Source organism: Danio aesculapii, chromosome 15 (genome assembly GCF_903798145.1).
Source record: "Danio aesculapii chromosome 15, fDanAes4.1, whole genome shotgun sequence".
NCBI classification, from domain to species: domain Eukaryota; kingdom Metazoa; phylum Chordata; class Actinopteri; order Cypriniformes; family Danionidae; genus Danio; species Danio aesculapii.
The window spans coordinates 47,732,581-47,753,475 of NC_079449.1; the positions used below are offsets into that span (position 1 = coordinate 47,732,581).

Genomic DNA, 20,895 nt, shown 5'->3' on the forward strand with positions numbered 1-20,895 from the left:
AGTATCAAATGTTTTGGTTGCATTTACAAGCTTGACCATGTATCAGTTAACCTGTGATGAAGCACATAAAACAAACCCTATAATTAATATTATCCCGAATTATTCCAGAATCACTGAATGTGCTGTTATGGTGAAGGTGCTCTAGCATAAACTGTATTATACTGATATTTAGCACCACGATTGCTTTGATATGAGGGTGTCACTTCGTTTACTGCAGCAGTTGCTCTTCTTACAATCTGAAATATGAAAATGTGAAGCTATAATCGTTGATTTTTTGTCTGCATTGTGTCAACACGTTTATATTGAGAGGATTCATAAAGATAATCAGTTCATAATGATTCCCAAATTTCACTGTTTTTAAGAAATCTAAAAAGATCATTTAAACATTTGGGGTTTATAAAATTTGAGAGTTATGAAAATCTTGAGAGTTTGATTTGAGAATAGTCTCTTTTGCTCAGCAATTTTGCCAAAATACAGCAAAAAATCTAAATATTTAAATCAAACTCTCCACCATTTTGATCACTGGATTCAGACTCATTTTTGGTGCCCATTGCTTTTAAGAATTCAACAGATATGTATGTTGCTTTCCCAACAATGCAAACACAAATTGTAAATAGAAACCTCTGCAAACAAAGATATGCACTGGAAAACACAGGCTCATTGGAAATACATGCTTCATTTTGACTGCAAATGACCACTATGGGGCGGTATCATTGCAATAACATTTGTTTCCTTTTCACACTAATGATATCTGCAGGGACTTTAATTAAGGATTAATGATTACTTAAGGATTACTTTTGTCCAGTTCTTTGCACAACAAATGTAGCAGTGTCTAGGATTTGTAATTGAATACGTTTGCCTCACCTCATCTATCTTCATATGGACAACTCTTCTGTGGTCAGTTTGCACGTTGTAGTGTTGTACTTGCGCTCAAGAGTACAAAAGAGCACTCAAGTTCAAGTCTGGTGAAGCTCAGCTCCACAAAAGAGATAAAAGCAAAGTAAAGTCAAGGTAAAACTATGTGGTCGCTGTGCACTTTTCTCTGAAAACATTATTAACGAAGGGTTTTATTGGTCAATGGGGTCTCCAACCGTACTTGTTTGGATTGTTTAACATCGAGTGACGTTGTTTACAATTTAGAACAAGAATTTGATTATCATAAACCAGCCTGATCTCACGAGAAAACGTAAGTATTTTACGTTTTGTCAGTTTAGTGGCTAATTCGTACGAGTTCATTCGTACGAAATTGTACGATTTAAAAACGGAGGCGTGGCACCTAACCCCACCCCTAAACCCAACCGTCATTGGGGGATGAGCAAATCGTACTAAATCGTACGAATTAGATCGTACGAATTCATACGAATTAGCCACTAAATCAAAAAGTTACGAATTGCCGTGAGATTGTGTTGCATAAACTCACAATAAAGTGAGTGGGATCTCATATAGAGGAGTTTTTCATTCTTGCGACATGGTAGCAACTCTTCCAGGATCTGCTACTGGGCTGTGACACAAGAATTGGGGACTCCTTGTTTAGGTCAATGGTTCGATAGACTAGCTGATCTGTCTGACAAGCTCCGCCTTCTTTTAGATGTACAAGAAGTATGTGTATCTGAAACATACCTCAAACTCTAGCCTAAAGTAACGTATTTCAGATTTGCGAAAATGTAGACCCTCTAGTGGTTTTGTCAGCTGAAACGTACCCGGAGCAACATATTTAACATTTTACAAAAATGTAGGTTGAGGCACGCATTTGCTATGAGCCTGGGCTGTTAGAAACAGGAATGTTTTCTATTGCATCTGCTTTCACAGCTTCAGCTGAGGGCATTCATAGCAGGGTGTTTAATAACGCCATAGTGCCTGGTATTACAAGCAACATTAAGGCTTCAAGCTAGCAAACTCCACGAGAGCTCAGTTTTTTAAAGATGATTTTATAACCGTCTTTTACTACTCGCAGCTCCGTTGCTTATTCTGAAATCATTCTGATGCATTTTAAATTAAGTATGGTTTACAACTATATCATAACACAATTTCTCAAAGATTTTCAAGAAAGACAACAATGCACTTAATCTTATTTTCTCGTTCTTTACTTCATGTAAACAGCAGTTTGGCTTAGTATAATGCATTTTCTTTAACAGTTGCATAACACAAAGACAGGGGAAAAAACAATATGAACTAAAAAAACATTTTACAAAAATAAATGTGTTGCAAACAAACATACAGCAGTTCCCCTGATACTTGTGCTAGTTTGAGAACAATCCACATTTAGAAAGGTCAGGTTTACTGCAGTAACATCATTAAAAAACATCCTTTTTACAGTTATTTAGATCAGTTGCTCCAAGTATAGTGCCAAACACTTCTCTGTTTTAGTTATTCTAAGTGAACCAAAATGTCTAATAGAAGTTTATTCTTGTCAACAGATCATCTCTGTCTAATCTTATAAGGTGGATTAATCAGTTTTAAAAAGCCATTTTAGTAACACAATTATAACACTATGAATCATTTATTAAGCATTAGCATCTAGTGAATTCATTATTTGTTAAGCATTAACTCTACATTAATAAACGTTAGTAAGCAGTTTATAACTGCAGCTACAAATGCTGTATTCTTGACTTATAAACACATTTATAATGTGCTTAATAGCTGTACTTTCATACTTTGTTAATGATTTATTTTTTTATATTATTTATTTTTAAGATAATTTAGAATGAGTTAGTAAAATATTCAAATTAACATTTATGATTCTTATTATTCAAGCCTATATTAATAGTTAATTTGTATGTTAATAAATGCTTTTTTGACTCAACTTCATGCAGTTTTGTGACCTAATCTAAAGTGTGGACTATTTCTGCCTTATAAATCTGTTATAAATGACAATTAAAGGCTCAGTTAAATTCTAAACAGGAAAAACAACTTAACACTATTCATTTCTATTCATTTAAAGATACAGAAATTAAACTGTAGCAAATAAAAATAAATCTTTGTAACCTTATCTAAAATAAAATTACTGTACAGTTTCAACATTGCATTATATTATATTGTTAAATTATGATATTGTTGTTTTATCCAATTTTATGTCATATTTTGACACAGTCACAGTGATACAGTAATTTTACTTTTTAGATAAGATTGCAAATATTATTATTCATTTGATATTAAGCCTTTAATTGTCATTTATTAGGGATTTATAAAGCATAAATAGTCCACACTTTAGATTAGGTCACAAAACTGAGTGAAGTTGAGTTACTGAAGCCTTTATTAACATACATTGTCACTATTACTATATGCCTGAATAATAAGATATATGAATGTTAATTTGAATAATTTATTAATCATTTACTAACTCATTCTGAATGATCTTAAAAACCTCCAACTACTCTTAAATACAAATGATTGTAAACATTGCAATACTTCATTTAGTAATGAAAAATCAGCCAGTGACAAAGTATGAAAGTACAGCTATTAAGCACATTATAAATGTGTTTATAAGTCAATAATAGAGCATTAGTAGCTGCAGTTATAAACTGCTTACTAACATTTATTAATGTAGAGTTAATGCTTAACAGATAATGAATTCACCACATGCTTAATAAATGGTTTTTGGTATGTACAGTAGTTATTATAAAGTGTTACCACCATTTTATTCACTAATTCCATTTCAAGTTTTCAATAAGATTGTGGAAAACATGGCAAGATCATATTTAATTAGTATTCATATTTATATATTTACTTTGTAATTTACAAATTATTGTAAATAATTGGTGTGATAATGGAATGGAATGTCTCTTATTAATATTGATGTTAACCCTCAAAACAAAAATCTAAAATCTAAATGAACTTATACAAAATAAATGAATTAAAAATGGAATGAAAATGTGCAAATACTTTATATTCAAAATATGTTTTGTTTGTATGGATCAGGAGTGTTGCTAGACATAAAGCTCTACTGGGGCACGCACCCCCTTCCGCCCCTAAACTATATATATATATATACAAAACAAATATTTATTATAAATAAAAGTTATTGTTATTATTGTTTTATTATTGTTATTCTACAATTATTATTCTAAATAATCTTAAATGTAACTAGAAAACAATGTTTAGACACAACTGGAGTGATATGCTAAGATCATTTAAGAAATCTTTTGCATTAATATAAAAGCAGAGAATAAGGTTTATTAAGTCTTTACCTCCCTCACTCCTCATCCCTCCTTTTTGCTTCATACAAATAAATCTATCAGGAGGCATGCTCAGTAAGATCTCCATCAAATTATTTAAACTTTAGTTTTGTCGACTCGCAAAACAAAAAAGGCTGTTACGCAGGTTTTACAACGCATGAGTGGCACGTGAGCCTACCTTTTTGGCGTGCATGTTAACTACCGTGGTGCGAGAGGCGCGCGGCTTCTCTGCGCACACGCGGAGATGCGTCAGTTTGCTTTTTGATTGAACTACATTGCTTTCACCAGCGTTTGTTCGGTTGCACATAGAGAATAACGTCTTTATTTCGGAATTACCACCCTTAATAAATACACTTGCATATGAAGTAAATCATATCTCAAAGCATTTACTGGGGCACTGGAGATTCTTAAGGGGGCACGTGCCCCAGTAAATTGGGTGTAGCGACGCCCCTGGTTTGGATGTATTTGTATTATCTGTCTTTTGACAAACTAGCATGAATGTTGCTAACTTTTTTTTTATCTGATTTAAATAATAAATCATTACAATTACAAAGGGTGAATGCAAATGCTGTAACACAACTGTAAAATATGGTGAGATGCAAAACTAAGATTATTATTTTTTAATTGTTTTTAGAATTCACTCATTAGTGGAAAAAATATATGATTTAGTACAAAAAAAACATAAAAATAGGTTAAATTAATTACATATATATATATATATATATATATATATATATATATATATATATATATATATATATATATATATATATATATATATATATATATATATATATATAATATATAATATATTTTTTATAATAATTATTTTATAATAAATATAATAATTATTAAAAAACAGTTTTTAAAAAATTGCATCTTGACTGATATTAAAAAAAAGTCAAAATATTACTGTTTATCATCATCATTACTATTATTATTAATGAATGAATTAGTTGATTTTTATACTAGGGTAATATATGATCTGGGCATGTTCTTACTCTTGCTTGTATGTACAAATCAGTGATTTTGTGTAGCATATACTTAATCATTGCAACTGTGACATCAGTCAGTTTTAGGTTAATAAATATTCCACAATGAATCTCACTGATTCACTGACAAGTACAAGACGGACATTAGACTTTCCTCTTCTAACCTGCAATTAACATGCAAATGAATGCAGCAGATGGAATCATGTGGCGGTGTGTGTTTGTATGTGTTTGTGTGTGTGTGTTCTGCTGGATTTGTGTATCTCTGATGGCAGTGATTTGGGTGTTCAGAGTCAGCCAGAGCGGTGCGGTGTGTGATCCTCTTTTAAATGCTAATCTGAGTGCAGCGTAGCTGAGAGCATACTGGGTCTCTATGGCAGCGCTAAGAGTGTGGCGGTGAGCAAGACTTCCTCTCATTCATTTTTAAAACACGAGTCCCTTTTTTATAATAAATTAGCACTGTCGATCCAGTAGAACAGAGAACTTCCCTGGGGGAGCGATTAACAACGTACAGCAGGGTCTAAATGTTAGAGACCACCAGTGAAATCGCTTCGGTTTTGTACTTGATAATTAGATTTATTATTCACTTTTTTTTGATAGCGAAAAGAGAGTATTAGAGCTAAACATCTCTTTTAGTGTGTTTAATCGCTCACTGTCACTCTCTGATTGGTGGAATTTTCTGTACGGCATCATGGGTACTGTAGTTTTCCTGAATTGAATTAGTGTTAATTGATTCAATAGAATTAGTTAGGGTTCAATAAAAGATCAATTCACAATATCTGGGTTTCAATCACCCTGTTTTAATGCACATTATGAAGTTTCGCATGACAATTGAGGGATGAATAAAAATACCGTAATTTGCACCAACTTTTTTTAAAGGGCACAAAGTTTACCTCTTTTTTATGATTTAATATTAATATTCTGGTTCTTCTGAGTGTGCCAGTTTAGGTTCAGTTTAAAATATAGTTCAGATTGTTTTATTATAATGTGTTTTAAAAAGTGTTATTTTGGGGGCGTGTCCACAGCTCGCTGATTTATGGGTGTGTTGCTTCACATGTAAATTAGTTTCGACTTCCCGCCCAACGTAACAAGGGGGCGGAGCTAAGAGCTCCCTCTGTGTTTAGCAGCAGACAGACAGAGAGAAGAAGCAACATGAGTGAGAGGACCAGCACTCAGTCGTACATGTATGACTCGGACACAGACCAAGCAGAGACTGCAAAATCATTTGTGTCTTTGTACAGTTTTACAGCCAACTGTGTGCTAGTTTCAAGTGCTGAGCTTGTACACTGAGACTAATAATCACGCAGACTGAATTAACTTTTGACTGTTTACCACTGTTTAATGAATCTGAAATAACTGAGCATTTTTGTTTTGCATATATTTGTTTGGCAATACAGCAAAAAATAGATATTGTTAAATAATATTTAAATCAAACATTATAAATTAACAGTTTACATTCAAAGTTTTACATTAAAAATGTTTATTTTAAATCTTAAATAATATTTTCTTGATTTAATGAATAAATCCTTTATACCATAAACTAAAATAACAAAACGTGCCAGTTTATTTTACAAATATTAACATAAAATGATAATTTAAGAAATAAAATAATATTTTCTAGGAAAACATACATCAGTAATACTTATCCATGACTGTGACTTAGTTAAATAAAAAAAACTATATATATATATATATATATATAACATTGTAATATTAATCTAAAAAAATCTAAGTCGTTGATAAGCTATAAAGGATTTATTCATCAAATCAAAACAAAAACATTCAATGCAAATGGAAAATAAACTTTAATTTAAATGACTAATTTAAAACATTTGATTTAAATATTTTTAAGCATGTCTATTTTTTGCTGTATCAATTTACCTTGTCCTTGCTGAATATAAATACAATAATAATAATAAATGTACTGACCCCACTTACTTTGGAATGGTAGTGTGTGTATTTATATATTTCTATCTATAATATTCATCACATTTGTATTGCATTCAAGATTCAATGTCATTGTATGACAATATACAATGGGCTCTGGTCAGGCATTCAAAACGATGCGTCTGCTCTCTATTTTGGTCTCTAAAAATAGGACTGACATGTGAAAGTACTGGGGTTGAGTTTCCATGTAATCACAAATGTGTTGTCGTGTTTTTTTAAATACGCTGCTCCCGTTTTGTCCATGTTTCCCTTTGATATCAAATCCCGGAGGCAGAAATATCTGGTGTGCGTCAAGCGACCTCAGATCTCCACGTTTGCTGACAATTATAGCAAGTCATCAAGAGGCAGGAAAGCCTACAAATGCTTCGCCACGTTCTGCATCAGTAATTCATTTGTAACAAGGTTTCAAAACAAAACCCAGCCAGCTCTGCTCGACAGTCGCCAGAGCCCTGTATCATCAGCGCATGTGTTTGTGCGTTTGAATGACACGGCTTCTTAGCAACAACGACCATCACAACACTACGGCTCTTACTAATGACGGAGTGCAGAGCGTGAGCTTTTCCCAACATGGCTGTGTTTTGATGACATCCCAGCGAGTGCATCTGCAGACTTCATGATACGATGAAGGTGGCCGGTGTCTGTTCTCAGATATCACTCCACAGCACAGCTCGACGGCTCTTGTCCACGCTTACCACATATTCACCTGATAAAGACCAGGCCAAGGCACTTATCGGAGCACTGCAAACAGAATTAGGATGCAAAGTTCAAGAGATGATGATCATTTACACACAATTTACACTGTAGAAAGACTTTTAATGTCAATTTTCATCTCACATTTACCTAGTTGGCTCTACAAAAAGAAATACGTAGTGCATGTGGACTGTTAATTTGTATTTAACTGTTATTTATATACATATGGAAGTTTTCCTAACAAAGTTAACATGAAAATTCAATCGCCTAAAATATCAAATAATAAATCGAACTTTCTAAACAACAACCCAAATGATAAATCAAACGATCAAATAATAAATCAAAAGGCATTCTCAAATGAGAAATCAAATGTATCTGATATTTAATTTTTCATGAACAAATTCTGTAATAATTAAACGACAAATCAAATGCTTAAACTATATTCAAATGGAGGAATCAGTTTCTGCTTCCTCCTGATTACACACACACACACACACGCATGCATGCACGCGCGCACACACACACATACACAGCTGGAAGCTCACGATGGACTGATTACTTGGACTATAAAGACACCTCATTCACAGACTCTTTGCTGAGTCTTGTTTTTCCCTGTGAAGCATTACAAAGTGGTTTTCCCTGTTTGTCCTGCCATGTTTTGATCCCTTTCTTGCTGACCATTATTGTTGTTTTGCCTCTTGTGCTGTTTCTAATTCTGTGTCTAATAAATGTTTTGTTAACATTTGTCTCTGTTTTAGTTTTTTATTTTCAATTGACCTATGTTTGTTTGTTTGTTTGTTTGTTTGTTCTGATAATGTATTATTTCTTAGTACCAATTTCCAAATGAGTTTTTTTGTTCACTCAACTTCAGACATTTTAGATTCAGATGTTTTAAAAAAAAAATTGAGTAAACAAGAAAAAATGAAAAGAATTTTTTTTTGTTCATTCAACTTCAGTCAGGCATTTCGGTTCTGCAGACAAAAAATGTTGAGTTGGCACAACTTAAAAAGTTTCATTACAGAGGAGTTCACCTCTCCAAAAAACTAATAATCTTATGTTAACCCAACTAGTTTTTTGTATTATTCATTCATTCATTTTCTTGTCAGCTTAGTCCCTTTATTAATCTAGGGTTGCCACAGCAGAATGAACCTCCAACTTATCCAGCATTTGCTTTATGCAGCGGATTCCCTTCCAGCTGCAACCCATCACTGGTAAAACATCCACACACACACACACACACTACAGACAATTTAGCCTACCCAATTCACCTATACCAGATGTTTTTGGACTAGTGTGGGAAACCAGAGCACCCGGAGGAACCCCACGTGAACACAGGGAGAACATGCAAACCTAACTCCACACATAAATGCCAACTGACCCAGCCGGGGCTCAAACCAGCAACTATCTTGCTGTGAGGCGATTGTGCTACCCACTGCGACTCCATGCTGCCCGTTTTTTAAATTAAAAGTTGACTGAACAAGAAAAAGCTAAATGAAATAAGGATTCTATTGTTGTTGTTGTTGTACTGGCTTAAAATGTTTTAACGTGTATATATAGTGCAAATCATGGGCAAATCTGCTCTAGCAAACTATAAATATGTTCCTATTACGGATGTTTGGAGTTCACCCACAAAAACTCAACAGCGAACTACACTAAAAGATTGGTTCAGTTCCAGAATGAAAATGTCCAGATAATTGGCTCTCCCCACTGTCATTCAAGATGTTCATTTCTTCGGTCAGTTCATTGACTTCATTGAGTCAAAAAAAGGTTTTGGAGAAAACTTTCCAAGATTTGTCTTTATATATTCGACTTCTGGCGACGCAGTGGTAGTGCTGTCGGCTCACAGCAAGAAGATCACTGGTTTGAGCCTTGGCTGGGTCAGTTGGCGTTTCTGTGTGGAGTTTGCATGTTCTCCCTGCGTTCGCGTGTGTTTCCTCCGGGTGCTCCGGTTTCCCCCACAGTCCAAAGACATGTGGTACAGGTGAATTGGGTAGGCTAAATTGTCCGTAGTGTATGAGTGTGAATGAGAGTGTATGGATGTTTCCCAGAGATAAGTTGCAGCTGGAAGGGCATCCGTTGCATAAAACATGTGCTGGATAAGTTGGCGGTTCATTCCGCTGTTGGAACCCCCGATTAATAAAGGGACTAAGCCGACAAGAAAATGAATGAATGTATTGGACTTCTTTGATGCACATCCACCAATGAGGTTTTGTGCAGCTGAACGCACCAGGGCTCTTCCAAAAATGCTCAGCTCTGGAGAGGGGTCTGGCTGCAGACCGGGTGCAGGTGCAAGCTGAGCTGCATACAATGCCTAACCCTACCCCTCACAGTGACATCCCTGCCTCCATTGAGTACATTGTGTCTGTAAGTCTCAGCTTGCATATGTCTGCAGCTACTTCAGGGATGGGCTACTTCAGTCCTGGAGGGCCACCGTCCACAGTTTTTCTCCAACACTAATGAAACATACCTGAATAATGTAATCAGCAACTCAAGATTGCTAGAAAGCTACACTAAGGTGTGTTTGATTAGGTTGAGGATAAAATCTACAGGAAAGTGGCCCTCCAAGACCTAAGTTGCCCATCCCTGGCCTACTTTATTCTCTTAATGTGTTATGGTATGTTTTGTGCATAACATGCATTAAAACAATCAGAGTCTCAGCTCCCTTTAAGAGCGACTTGTGGTCACACCACTCAGCATTCACTATTTACAAGGTGGACTTTGTAAGTGGAAAAAAACGAACCCTTCACTAACAAGGAAATGGATCTACTCATATGCAAGGTTAAAGTGCATGAGGAGACCATCTGTGGAAAGAGCCGTATTCCACCATAGCCCCCTGTGGCGGAGAAGGCATGGGAGAAGGCAGCAGTTTTTAATTATGTAAACAATAATAATCTTTTACATTTTAATCTATTAGTTTTTAATATTTAAAGATGTTTCCGTGCTGCTGTGCATCCCTGTGTGTGTAATTAACAACATGTATGCATATTGTAAACCCTACAGGTGCATATCACTAACACACACACACACACACAAAAACAACAACTGTGCAGTCTATTTCAGTTGCCTCAAAATAGCAAAACTACTGGATTTTAAGCCTGACTTGAATCTGATTTGCAAGTTAACAAGCTTGCCGACAGAACGTGCTGTGATCTTGGGAAAATCATAGGGTGTATGGCACTCGGTAGACTTTATGTGTGAAGTCATGAACTACACATCAAAGAGGTTCGCAAGTGCATCATTAACCCCTCTCAGACATGCTAAATATTGTGGACCAGTCAGCCGACTCGACGCTAAGCATGGTCAGATGTGGTGACGAGCTACAAGCCAATGAGAGAGCTGTCTTGGGTTGACCGGCCATTGTGTTCACAAACTCAACAGAAATGTCTGTGATTGGTCATCGATGCACTTACTTCAACCTGCGTACACCAACACGAATACATGTTAAAGCCTATCTATCAGCAGAACTGTGCAGATATATGAGCGATCCATCTGCTAACAGATCAGCTGACTGACGATGCTTTCAAATGGTCCCTTGAATGCTTTGAGATGTCAAATGCTGCGTGTCAGTGATGTCATCGTCACACAAGCAGCCAATAGTGTTCTGCTCTTTCCGGTTGTTACTCCCTGAACATTTCATTCATTGTGGTTTGGGGGTTGGAAAGAGTTGTTGGATGACAGAGTTGTTTTCAGATTGTGTAGTGTGTGACCCTGTCTTCTGTGTTGTTAACATAGAGTTACATACTGTGAAATATCACATCGATTTCATTCATTCATTCATTTTCTTTCCAGCTTAGTCCCTTTATTAATCTGGGGTCACCACAGCGGAATGAACCAGCATATGTTTTACACAGCGGATGCCCTTCCAGCCGCAACCCATCACTCATTCACACTCATTCACACACATACACTACGGACAATTTAGCCTACCCAATTCACCTGTATCGCATGTCTTTGGACTGTGGGGGAAACCCACGCGAACATGGACAGAACATGCAAACTCCACACAGAAATGCCAACTGACCCAACCGAGGCTCGAACCAGCGACCTTCTTGCTGCGAGGCTAATATTTTGACTCATCCCTAACTTACCTGTGCATGTCAGGAAGGTGTTTTTCCAGGTTTTCTGTGTTCACGTTCCATATGTACACGGCACCATCTGCAGATCCAGCTGCCAGGAAACTGCCATCCGGACTGAAACAGAGAATATGTGACTGGTGACTTCAGACTGAAAGACATTACTCTGAAACTGATTCTCTCTTGCTGTACAGATCCCCGAGGCAATTGATCTGATATCACATTCAATAAAATGTCAGCAACCTAAAAAAGACACAGCCAAAGTCTGTTCCTAAACCCGATGAACAACCTTCCAAGGCTGTACTGCCTTCAACGATACCTTGTTCTGGACAAATTAGAAAACTGAGATTGTGTTATCATGAGGCCTATGAAAAAAGTATAAGATGGTGGAGTCCATGAGTAGTTGAGGCTCCATTTCAGAGAGTATGCTGTCTTAAAAGAAAGTTGTAGTCAATAACCATCTGGACTAGGATTGTAATGGTACACAGAAGTCAGTTTTGGGGTTACAGCTTGATATGGGTTCAGTACAACAGGAATAAGCAACAAATCCCAAGTGCTTTCTTTTCTCTCTTTGTTTTAATCAATCAGCTACAGGACTGAAAAGCCTCTTGAGATGCAAAGGTGCAAAATAAATAGAATAAGGAAAAGGAACCTTAGGAATTAGGAGATTGTGTATTAGACTTTCAATGGTTGAGCTTAACCCTCTCCTAAAACAACAGATAACAGTAATTGTGCATAGATTCAGTAACATTCGAAACTGAAATCTCTTTTAATCTTTTTTAGTGTCCATTCATAGCAATGAGTGCAGTGGACAGCAACTGTTCAATCATATGAGTGTATATAGAGACTGGACTTTACATGCACAGGAGATGAGATAAAATCATAATTGTTTTTTGTATGTAAACACAGTTGACAGATAGACATGACCACTATACATTCACAGTAGGGATGTTCATAATAACTGATTCACTGTTAACCAAAGGGGTGCGTTTTTAACCGATGAATGGTATTAGTTAAACGATTCAAAATTATTATTAAAGAATTTTTTATTGGCTGCATAAATGCGCAACACATGTTTGTTAACTCGTGGAATGGTAACATATGCGACCACACGTGCCTACAGACATATTTTGCCAAAGAAGCAAAATGATAGGATATTGCTGGTTATAGTTTGACACAGACGAGTTAAGATCAAACAAGCGCTGATGCTGATTGCCTTTGTCCTGGATCTGCGTCATAAACACTTCTGTTTCTTTGCACAACTGGAGAAAGAAGCCACCAAACAAAACTGAAATGTGCGCTGCTTTGGAACAAAGCCAGCCACAAGTCGGAGCGTCAGGATTTTCTCTCAGTTATAGTTATAGTTGTGATGGTTTAGTGTACAACCAACAAACCAACCTTTTCTCCATTTGGACAATTACAGTTATTAATAGTTCTTCTAAAATATACATTTTTAAAATACCCTACATAATCTACGAATCAAAGAAATCCAAAGATTTTCTTGATTTTTGCGTTAATAATAACCCCACACCAAACTGAACGGCTTTCATTTTACAGCTTATAAAACATGTATGCAAGTTAATGCAATATCATATGTACACAACAAAATTATTATATGCTATAGTAGCCTATACTTTACAAAAAGTCAACAATGAGCCTTGTCATTCATCACACGCAGCGCGCGCACATGAACCACGAGTGCGAGAGGAAATAAAAGCACACAAGCATAAACCACATGCTCAAGACATAATCTTTAAACGAATGACTTCTATTAAAAATGTTGACAGAGGTTTATGATATAAGAATAACAGCGGAGCAATAATTAAATGCATATTTTCCGCAGAGTGATCGATTTGAGGTAGCCTGCTATTTCTATTTGATGGGAAAAAAAAAACATCCGATGGGAAAAAACAGCCTATGCCGATTCTTAAACAGGATTCAGTCAGTGTTTTCGTTATTTATCGTCATTTAAGTGAAAAATATTTAGGGCAGGACTATTTATTTGATTCTTTTTATTTAGCTTATTCTTTTTTTCTATGCTGTTGGAAGATGTTCTGTTGTTAATATGTTGGCATGCTAAATAAATCAGTGTTTTAAGTGAAGTTTATTTATAAACAGATTTGGAGAGGATCACGTGCTTATGATTGTTCACAGCTGTTCCAACTTTAGCTCATGACTAATTATCCTATCAGACGATCCTTAACTGTAATTTTACTATAAATAACCAGAGTTTTCTCATCGCAAAATCTTCGTCTTGAAGAACCACCCCCCCACACCCACCCACCCCTACTTTCCCTCCTTTCAAACGGGCGACACGGTGGCCAGTGATTAGCGCTGTTGCCTCACAGCAAGACTGCCCCTGGTTTAATTCCTTTCCAAACCAGGCGACATTTCTGTGCGGAGTTTTGCTCTTTCTCCCCGTGTTTCCCCAGGTCCTCCGGTTTCCTCCGACAGATCAAAAACAAGCACCCTAAACAATTAATCCAAAATATTTTAGCCAAGCTCCGAGCACACCTTCTCAGCATCCATATCTGACTTTTAACTACACTAAGCAGGAGGGGGAGTCATCGAGATCTACCTGAGCTCAAACTCCCCTCTCGCCCTGCAACAGGAGGGAGCCCAGGGCTCTAGGATCTTATAAGCTCAAGGCTCTCTCCCGGGGCAGCACACCAAACAAGCTTTATTATCAATCATCAGCTAAGTGTGAACTCTTGAAAATGCAATATATCAGACACAAAATAAACACGTCAATTTTTTAAATTAAATAATAATTTAATATTAATCTGAGCTGTTAACGGTTAATATTTGGCAAACGAGCGGCAGTTGTCGTAGCAATACTGAAATGAGCTTCCCTGATTCACATCTTTTACCCACAGCACAACTCAATGTCAGTACCAAATGCAACGGACCATTCAGAAGAACTCTGCTTCTCTATAGAAGCAAGGTGGAGTGATACCATGGTGAAAATCGTCAATCCGACGCAGCATGAGTTCACGTAACTGCTCTTTTTTCAGTGATTTGTGCAATAATTAGGAGTTCACTTTGTGAAGTTTAGTTATAAACTAATTTGGAGAGGATCACGTGCTTATGATTGCTAGCGGCTGGATCCGCATTATCCAATTCTCAATGCACCAATCAGACGACTACTACAAATACCCTGGGTTATGTACCACCGCTATCTTCGTTTTGAAGAATCCCCCCATCCACCCCTACTCCTCCTTCTTCCTAGATGGGTGACACGGTGGCCCAGTGCTTAGCACTGTTGCCTCACAGCAAGAACGTCTCTGGTTCCAGGCTTTACCAAACCAGCAGACATTTCTGTGCAGAGTTTGCATTTTCTCCCCGTGCTCACGTGGGTTTCCCCCGGGTTCCCCGGTTTCCTCCCACCGTCCAAAAAACATGTAACATAAGTTAATTGACTAATCCAAACCGGCACTATAGACATGCTCCTAGTAAATGGTTATCTCTCAAGAGCAATCACTGGCTGTTCATTGGTTATTACAGCGGGGGAGTTCTCCAGATCTACCTGAGCTCAAACTCCCCTCTCGCCTTGCAACGGGAGGGAGCCCCGGGCTCGAGGATCTCATGAGCTCAGGGCTCTCTCCCGGGACAGCATGCCAAACAAGCTTATAATTAATCATCAGCTAAGTGTGAACTCTTGAAATATTAAATGTACTCGTTTATGCTGTATTGCAAAACATTATTAAGGTTATGAACAGGTTTAATGTTGGGGTGGGTTTAAGCAGTAGATCAACAGTGCGAATAAAAATGCATTTACATATTTACATATATTTAACTCCAGCTGGAATTACACAAAGGAATTTACAAGTATGATGTAAATAGACGATAAGTGCATTGTATCATATGATTCACTTCAATGTTTGCACAAAGTAGCTGTACACTTAATATGAAGCGTGTCCACGGTTCATTTGAGTGATGTGCACAGTCTCCTGTTGGCAGTGAGCTGTTTCTACTGTTGGCTAATGGAGAAGGTGTTGAGTTATATGCCTGGCGCACGAGATTGTAACGTTGCAACGTGAAGGTGCTGATGAATGATGAAGCAGCCATTAGGTTTGAGTTTACGTCTGTCTCTCTCTCTCTCACTCTCTCCTCTTTGAAGTGCTTTTGCCAGATCCAGCCGTGAAAAATGCAACAGCACAGTGCATTCAGGCCATAAAGTCTCCATGGAAACTGTATATGTCTATGCAGAGAGGTGCTAAAAGACTCATCTGTACGACTCCTTTCTCATCTCACATCATACGGAGTGTGTTGCATTTACTTTGTAACAATGCTGAGAAAATTGCGGGATCAGACTGTGCATGAGGATATAGTGGCTGCAAAGAATCTGGAAGCGTTGAAAATGAATCAGGGGCCATATTCGCAAAACATCCTAAGACTAAAAGTAAAGTAATTTATGACTTGCTAATTTAGGATATAAATGAACGTGTCAGTACTAAGAGTATCTTAAAAAGTGTTCAATGAAATAAATCTGTGAAACATTAGGAGTAGTGAAAAGGACAGCTACAGTAAGTCACTATGACCCAATCCCAAACGATCATCTAGATGTCAAATTTGCTTCTGGACAAAAGTGGCAAAGCTGAATTTATTTGCATATTTAATTGAATTTTTGACCTAAGACATGCACATATTTGGTAGAAAATCTTGTGCAACTTCTAGAATAATCCATATTTCCACCTGAGAGAAAATAAGACATGACTCTGGCTGAAACTAGTGAGTGACAAGAGTAACAAATAAAATCCACCTCTTCTTGCTGTCTTTACTCAGGGGGGCAAAGCCTGTCCTTCGTTCATTACAACAGCGGGATTGGATTTTCCATCTATGTGTAAATCCTCATGACCAAAGACTAAAGCAGAGCCCTGCAAGATAGAGCTGGTACAGACACTCTTAACAGCAGCCAATGTGTTTCAGTGCTTGTGAGCATTACTCGGCATGCCATCTTGAATAAGACACAGTACAGACATTTGCTGTTACAGCACAGACAGCGCTCTGCAAACTGGACATTGACGGATTGTTAGCGACAGCTCGTAGCGTCCTGTTTGACTTCACTCACCTGAAGATGGCCTTGGTGCTGTCACTTCCACATTTGAAGCCTTCCGCTCTGAAACAAGCAAGAACAGAGAATTTTGTGATTGTTTAAAAAAAATAAAATACAATAAATGTTCTACTCCAGGCTTTAGATGAACTTTTTTTTTGTTTGTTTTGTTCTGATTCTATTTATTTTGCTTCCTTTTAAGTGATTTGGCTCATGCTCAGTCTATATAACCAAAGAGCTAAGGATGACCAAGAGGCGACACTCAATAGAACGTTCCATTGCAACAGCAGCGCCCAGCAACAGCCTCGCGATTCCACCATTTTGGAGTGAAAGCGATCGGCTGTCCATTGGATGTTATTGCTGTCTCGATGGCAAGCAGCTGCTTTGTTTTTTATTTATTTATTTAAAAACTGCATGAAAGCTGAGATACAACCTGGAAGACGACAATACAACACTTACTATCACAATCATCAGCACTTTTAATAGTTTATTTTACAGACTTATAATACGCTGTTGTTCTGTTGGAGTTTTCATTCTAAAATGGCCGCCGCACCATCTAGTGGCTGTTTACAAAAGTGCACTAGAGTGTCGCCTCTTGGTGATTCTATGCTCTTCTGTGCTTCTGTGTTGACTTACTTGAATTAAAGCAGCCATTCTGCAACTAGCCTGGTTTCCATTCAAAAGTGAAGCAAAAAAAATACAAAAATCCAATCAGGCTATGTTCACACTGCCAGGCTTAATGCTCAAATCTGATTTGATCTGCCTCAGATTAGTTATTTTGCATGGCTGTTCACACTGCCCTTATAAATGTGGCCAATATCAGATTTGCAGTGTGAACAGATCCTGTTCCTAAACTGACCCGCATGCGCAAAAGTAGTTACGGACAGCACAAAATGTCTAATTATGCACACAGTGTGTATACTGTATGAAGTAAGCATGTTGTCAGATCATGCTTATATGATTATTGCCATTTTCACAGACAACCGTGGTGTATTTCATGAACTGTAAATGATTATTCTGCTATTACTAATGTGTATTTTGACATTTGAAATCTAAAATAAGTCTCTTGTGATTGAAAACACTGATCATTTGTGATTTATGACAACCGCGGGGCGAGTTTGTTTGACCACCAGTGTAGTGAACTCATCAAGGGTTATTGAGCATCCGCAGACTGAACGGTGAAGGCGGAGTTGTTTTATCTCCGTTTGCATCTAATTTTACTTGGTTATAAACAGCAGACACGTATAGAAGGGGGGGTTTGGGTGCTCGAGCACCTGCCCGTTTTTCTGTCGGAGAGAAAGTAATCCCTGCTTTGCACACGGATCCCCTATCCACAACACGCAAGACGCTCTTCAGCTTCGCGATTAACCCGTGCCCCAATTGTTAACAAGCACCAGTTTTGCCCTCAAAATCTTTTTCAAAATGAACAACCAACATTCAGTGGTAAAGTAATCGCCATGTGTGCCATTCTACTGTGAATTCTACTGTGAATGGCATCCAGGCCATCAGCAACTACAAACCCAGCCAGTCCACCCCCACAGCCACTAATGTCTCCTTCCTGAACGAGCTAAATGACTTTTATGCCCGCTTTGAAAGAGACAATACAGAACCCTACACCAGGAACACTACCTCAACCGACCACTCACCTATCACACTCACCTCCTCAGAAGTCTACACTGCACTGAGTCGGATCAATGTGCGTAAGGCTGCTGGCCCAGACGGTATCCCTGGGCGCGTCCTCAAAGCATGTGCAGAACAGCTCACTGGGGTATTCACAGACATTTTCAACCTGTCACTTAACCTAGCAACTGTGCCAACATGCTTTAAAACCACCTCTATTGTGCCAGTGCCCAAACACTCCAGCCCAACATGCCTGAATGACTACCGCCCTGTAGCACTCACACCCATCATCATGAAGTGCTTCGAGCGGTTGGTCCTGGCACATCTGAAAGACTCTCTGCCATCCACACTGGACCCACATCAGTTTGCCTACCGTGGCAACAGGAGCACAGAAGATGCCGTCTCCATAGCACTGCACTCTGTCCTCACACACCTGGACAATAAAAACACTTATGCACGAATGCTGTTTGTTGACTTCAGCTCAGCATTCAACACTGTCATACCCTCTAAACTAATGATCAAACTCAGAGACCTGGATATCAACACGTCTCTCTGCAACTGGGTTATGGACTTTCTGACTAACAGACCTCAGAATGTTAGATCAGGCCACATCTGCTCCACCACCGTCACACTCAACACTGGTGTACCCCAGGGCTGCGTGCTGAGCCCCTTCCTCTACTCCCTTTTTACCATCGACTGTAGGCCTGTGAACAGATCCAACACCATCATCAAATTTGCAGATGACACCACAGTGATTGGTCTAATCAGCAATAATGATGAGACTGCCTACAGGGAGGAGATACAGCATCTGGCCACTTGGTGCACCGACAATAATCTGCTCCTTAACACCAGCAAGACCAAGGAGCTCATTGTGGACTTCAGGAAGGGACGAACAGGCTCGCATGATCCCATCCACATTAATGGGATGGCCGTTGAGCCTGTCTCATCCTTCAAGTTCCTGGGGACCCACATCTCTAAGGACCTTTCCTGGACCACCAACACCTCCAGCCTGGACAAGAAGGCTCACCAGCGTCTATTCTTCTTGAGGCAACTTAAGAAGAACCAGCTTTCATCAGCCGTCTTGGTGAACTTCTACCGCTGCACAATAGAAAGCATCCTGACCAACTGCGTCACAGTCTGGTATGGAAGCTGCTCTGTTGCTGAGCGTAAGGCACTGCAGCGGGTGGTGAAAACTGCCCAACGCATCACAGGGACTACACTGCCAGCCATAGAGGACATCCAGAAGAAACACTGTCTGCGCCGAGCACGCAGTATTCTTAAGGACGCCTCTCACCCTGCTCACAGACTGTTTTCTCTCCTGCCTTCCGGCAGGCGCTTCAGGCTCCCCCGGACAAAAACCAGCAGACTGAGGAACAGCTTTTTCCCCAGAGCTGTCTCCCTTTTGAACTCTGCCCCTCACTGACTATTTTGCCCCCCCCAATACACCCCCCACACTCCTCTAACTTATACTCCTCACAATCACTGCACTATTTAACATTTGCACATTTAAATTTGCACATATTCATTGCACTGATTAATTTATTTGAACTGGACATACCCACAGCACATGGACATTTGTAATTATGTTTATCTATCTGCCACTTCTGATTATTAATAGTATCCTGTACATATATTCATTTATTGTAAATCTGTTCATAGCTAATACAACCTGTATATGATGTTGATAGTACATCCATCTGTAAATATTACCATAGTTTTTCTATAACTGCACTTTATAACTTATACCTGTATCCTGCACTTGCTGCTATTGCACTGCTGGTTAGACCTAAACTGCATTTCGTTGCCTTGTACTTGTACATGTGTAATGACAATAAAGTTGAATCTAATTTAATCTAATCTAATCTACTGTGATGCTGAGGAGTAGATGATGTTTGCAGCACAGAATGATGACGCATGTCGCTCAAAGATTATGTAAAAGTCACATGAAATCCGACATAACGGTAAACACTGTAAAACATCAGATCTGTGTCTGATTTAAGACTACATATGAAAGTGGCAGATCTGACCTGAAAAGATCAGATTCCATGCAGTTTGGGTTGTTCACACTGTCATCACCTGAGTCACGTGGGCACAAAAAAATCAGATTCCGGCCACATTCGGCTACAGTGTGAACGTAGCCTTAGGTGTGTTTCCATCAAGTTGTTGGAGTGGCTTGCTATAGTATTGGTAACCTAGTAACCAACAATAAACAAGGCAAGCTCAATGGAGACAGCTGATTGGTCACATAGGTTTGCTATGTCAGAGTTTATTTGGCAAATGTGTTTCCATCTCCGATTGTTTTGCATGAACCCTTTTTCAAGTCCAAAACCACCTCAATTTTTGTTTAA

General features: G+C 38.2%; 1 protein-coding gene across 1 annotated transcript in view; it reads right to left on the bottom strand.

Moving 5' to 3' along the window:
• Nucleotides 1–6,933: 6,933 nt before the first annotated feature.
• The window catches only part of LOC130242403 (protein Atg16l2-like), a 66,714-nt gene continuing 52,752 nt past the window's right edge, over nt 6,934–20,895 (bottom strand). The window contains exons 16-18 of the mRNA XM_056474509.1: nt 16,946–16,993; nt 11,890–11,991; nt 6,934–7,849 (exon numbers count right to left, since the gene is read on the bottom strand). Of these exons, the coding sequence (XP_056330484.1) occupies nt 7,756–7,849; nt 11,890–11,991; nt 16,946–16,993 (244 nt within the window). The 3' untranslated portion in view covers nt 6,934–7,755. The remainder of the gene's footprint in view (nt 7,850–11,889; nt 11,992–16,945; nt 16,994–20,895) is intronic.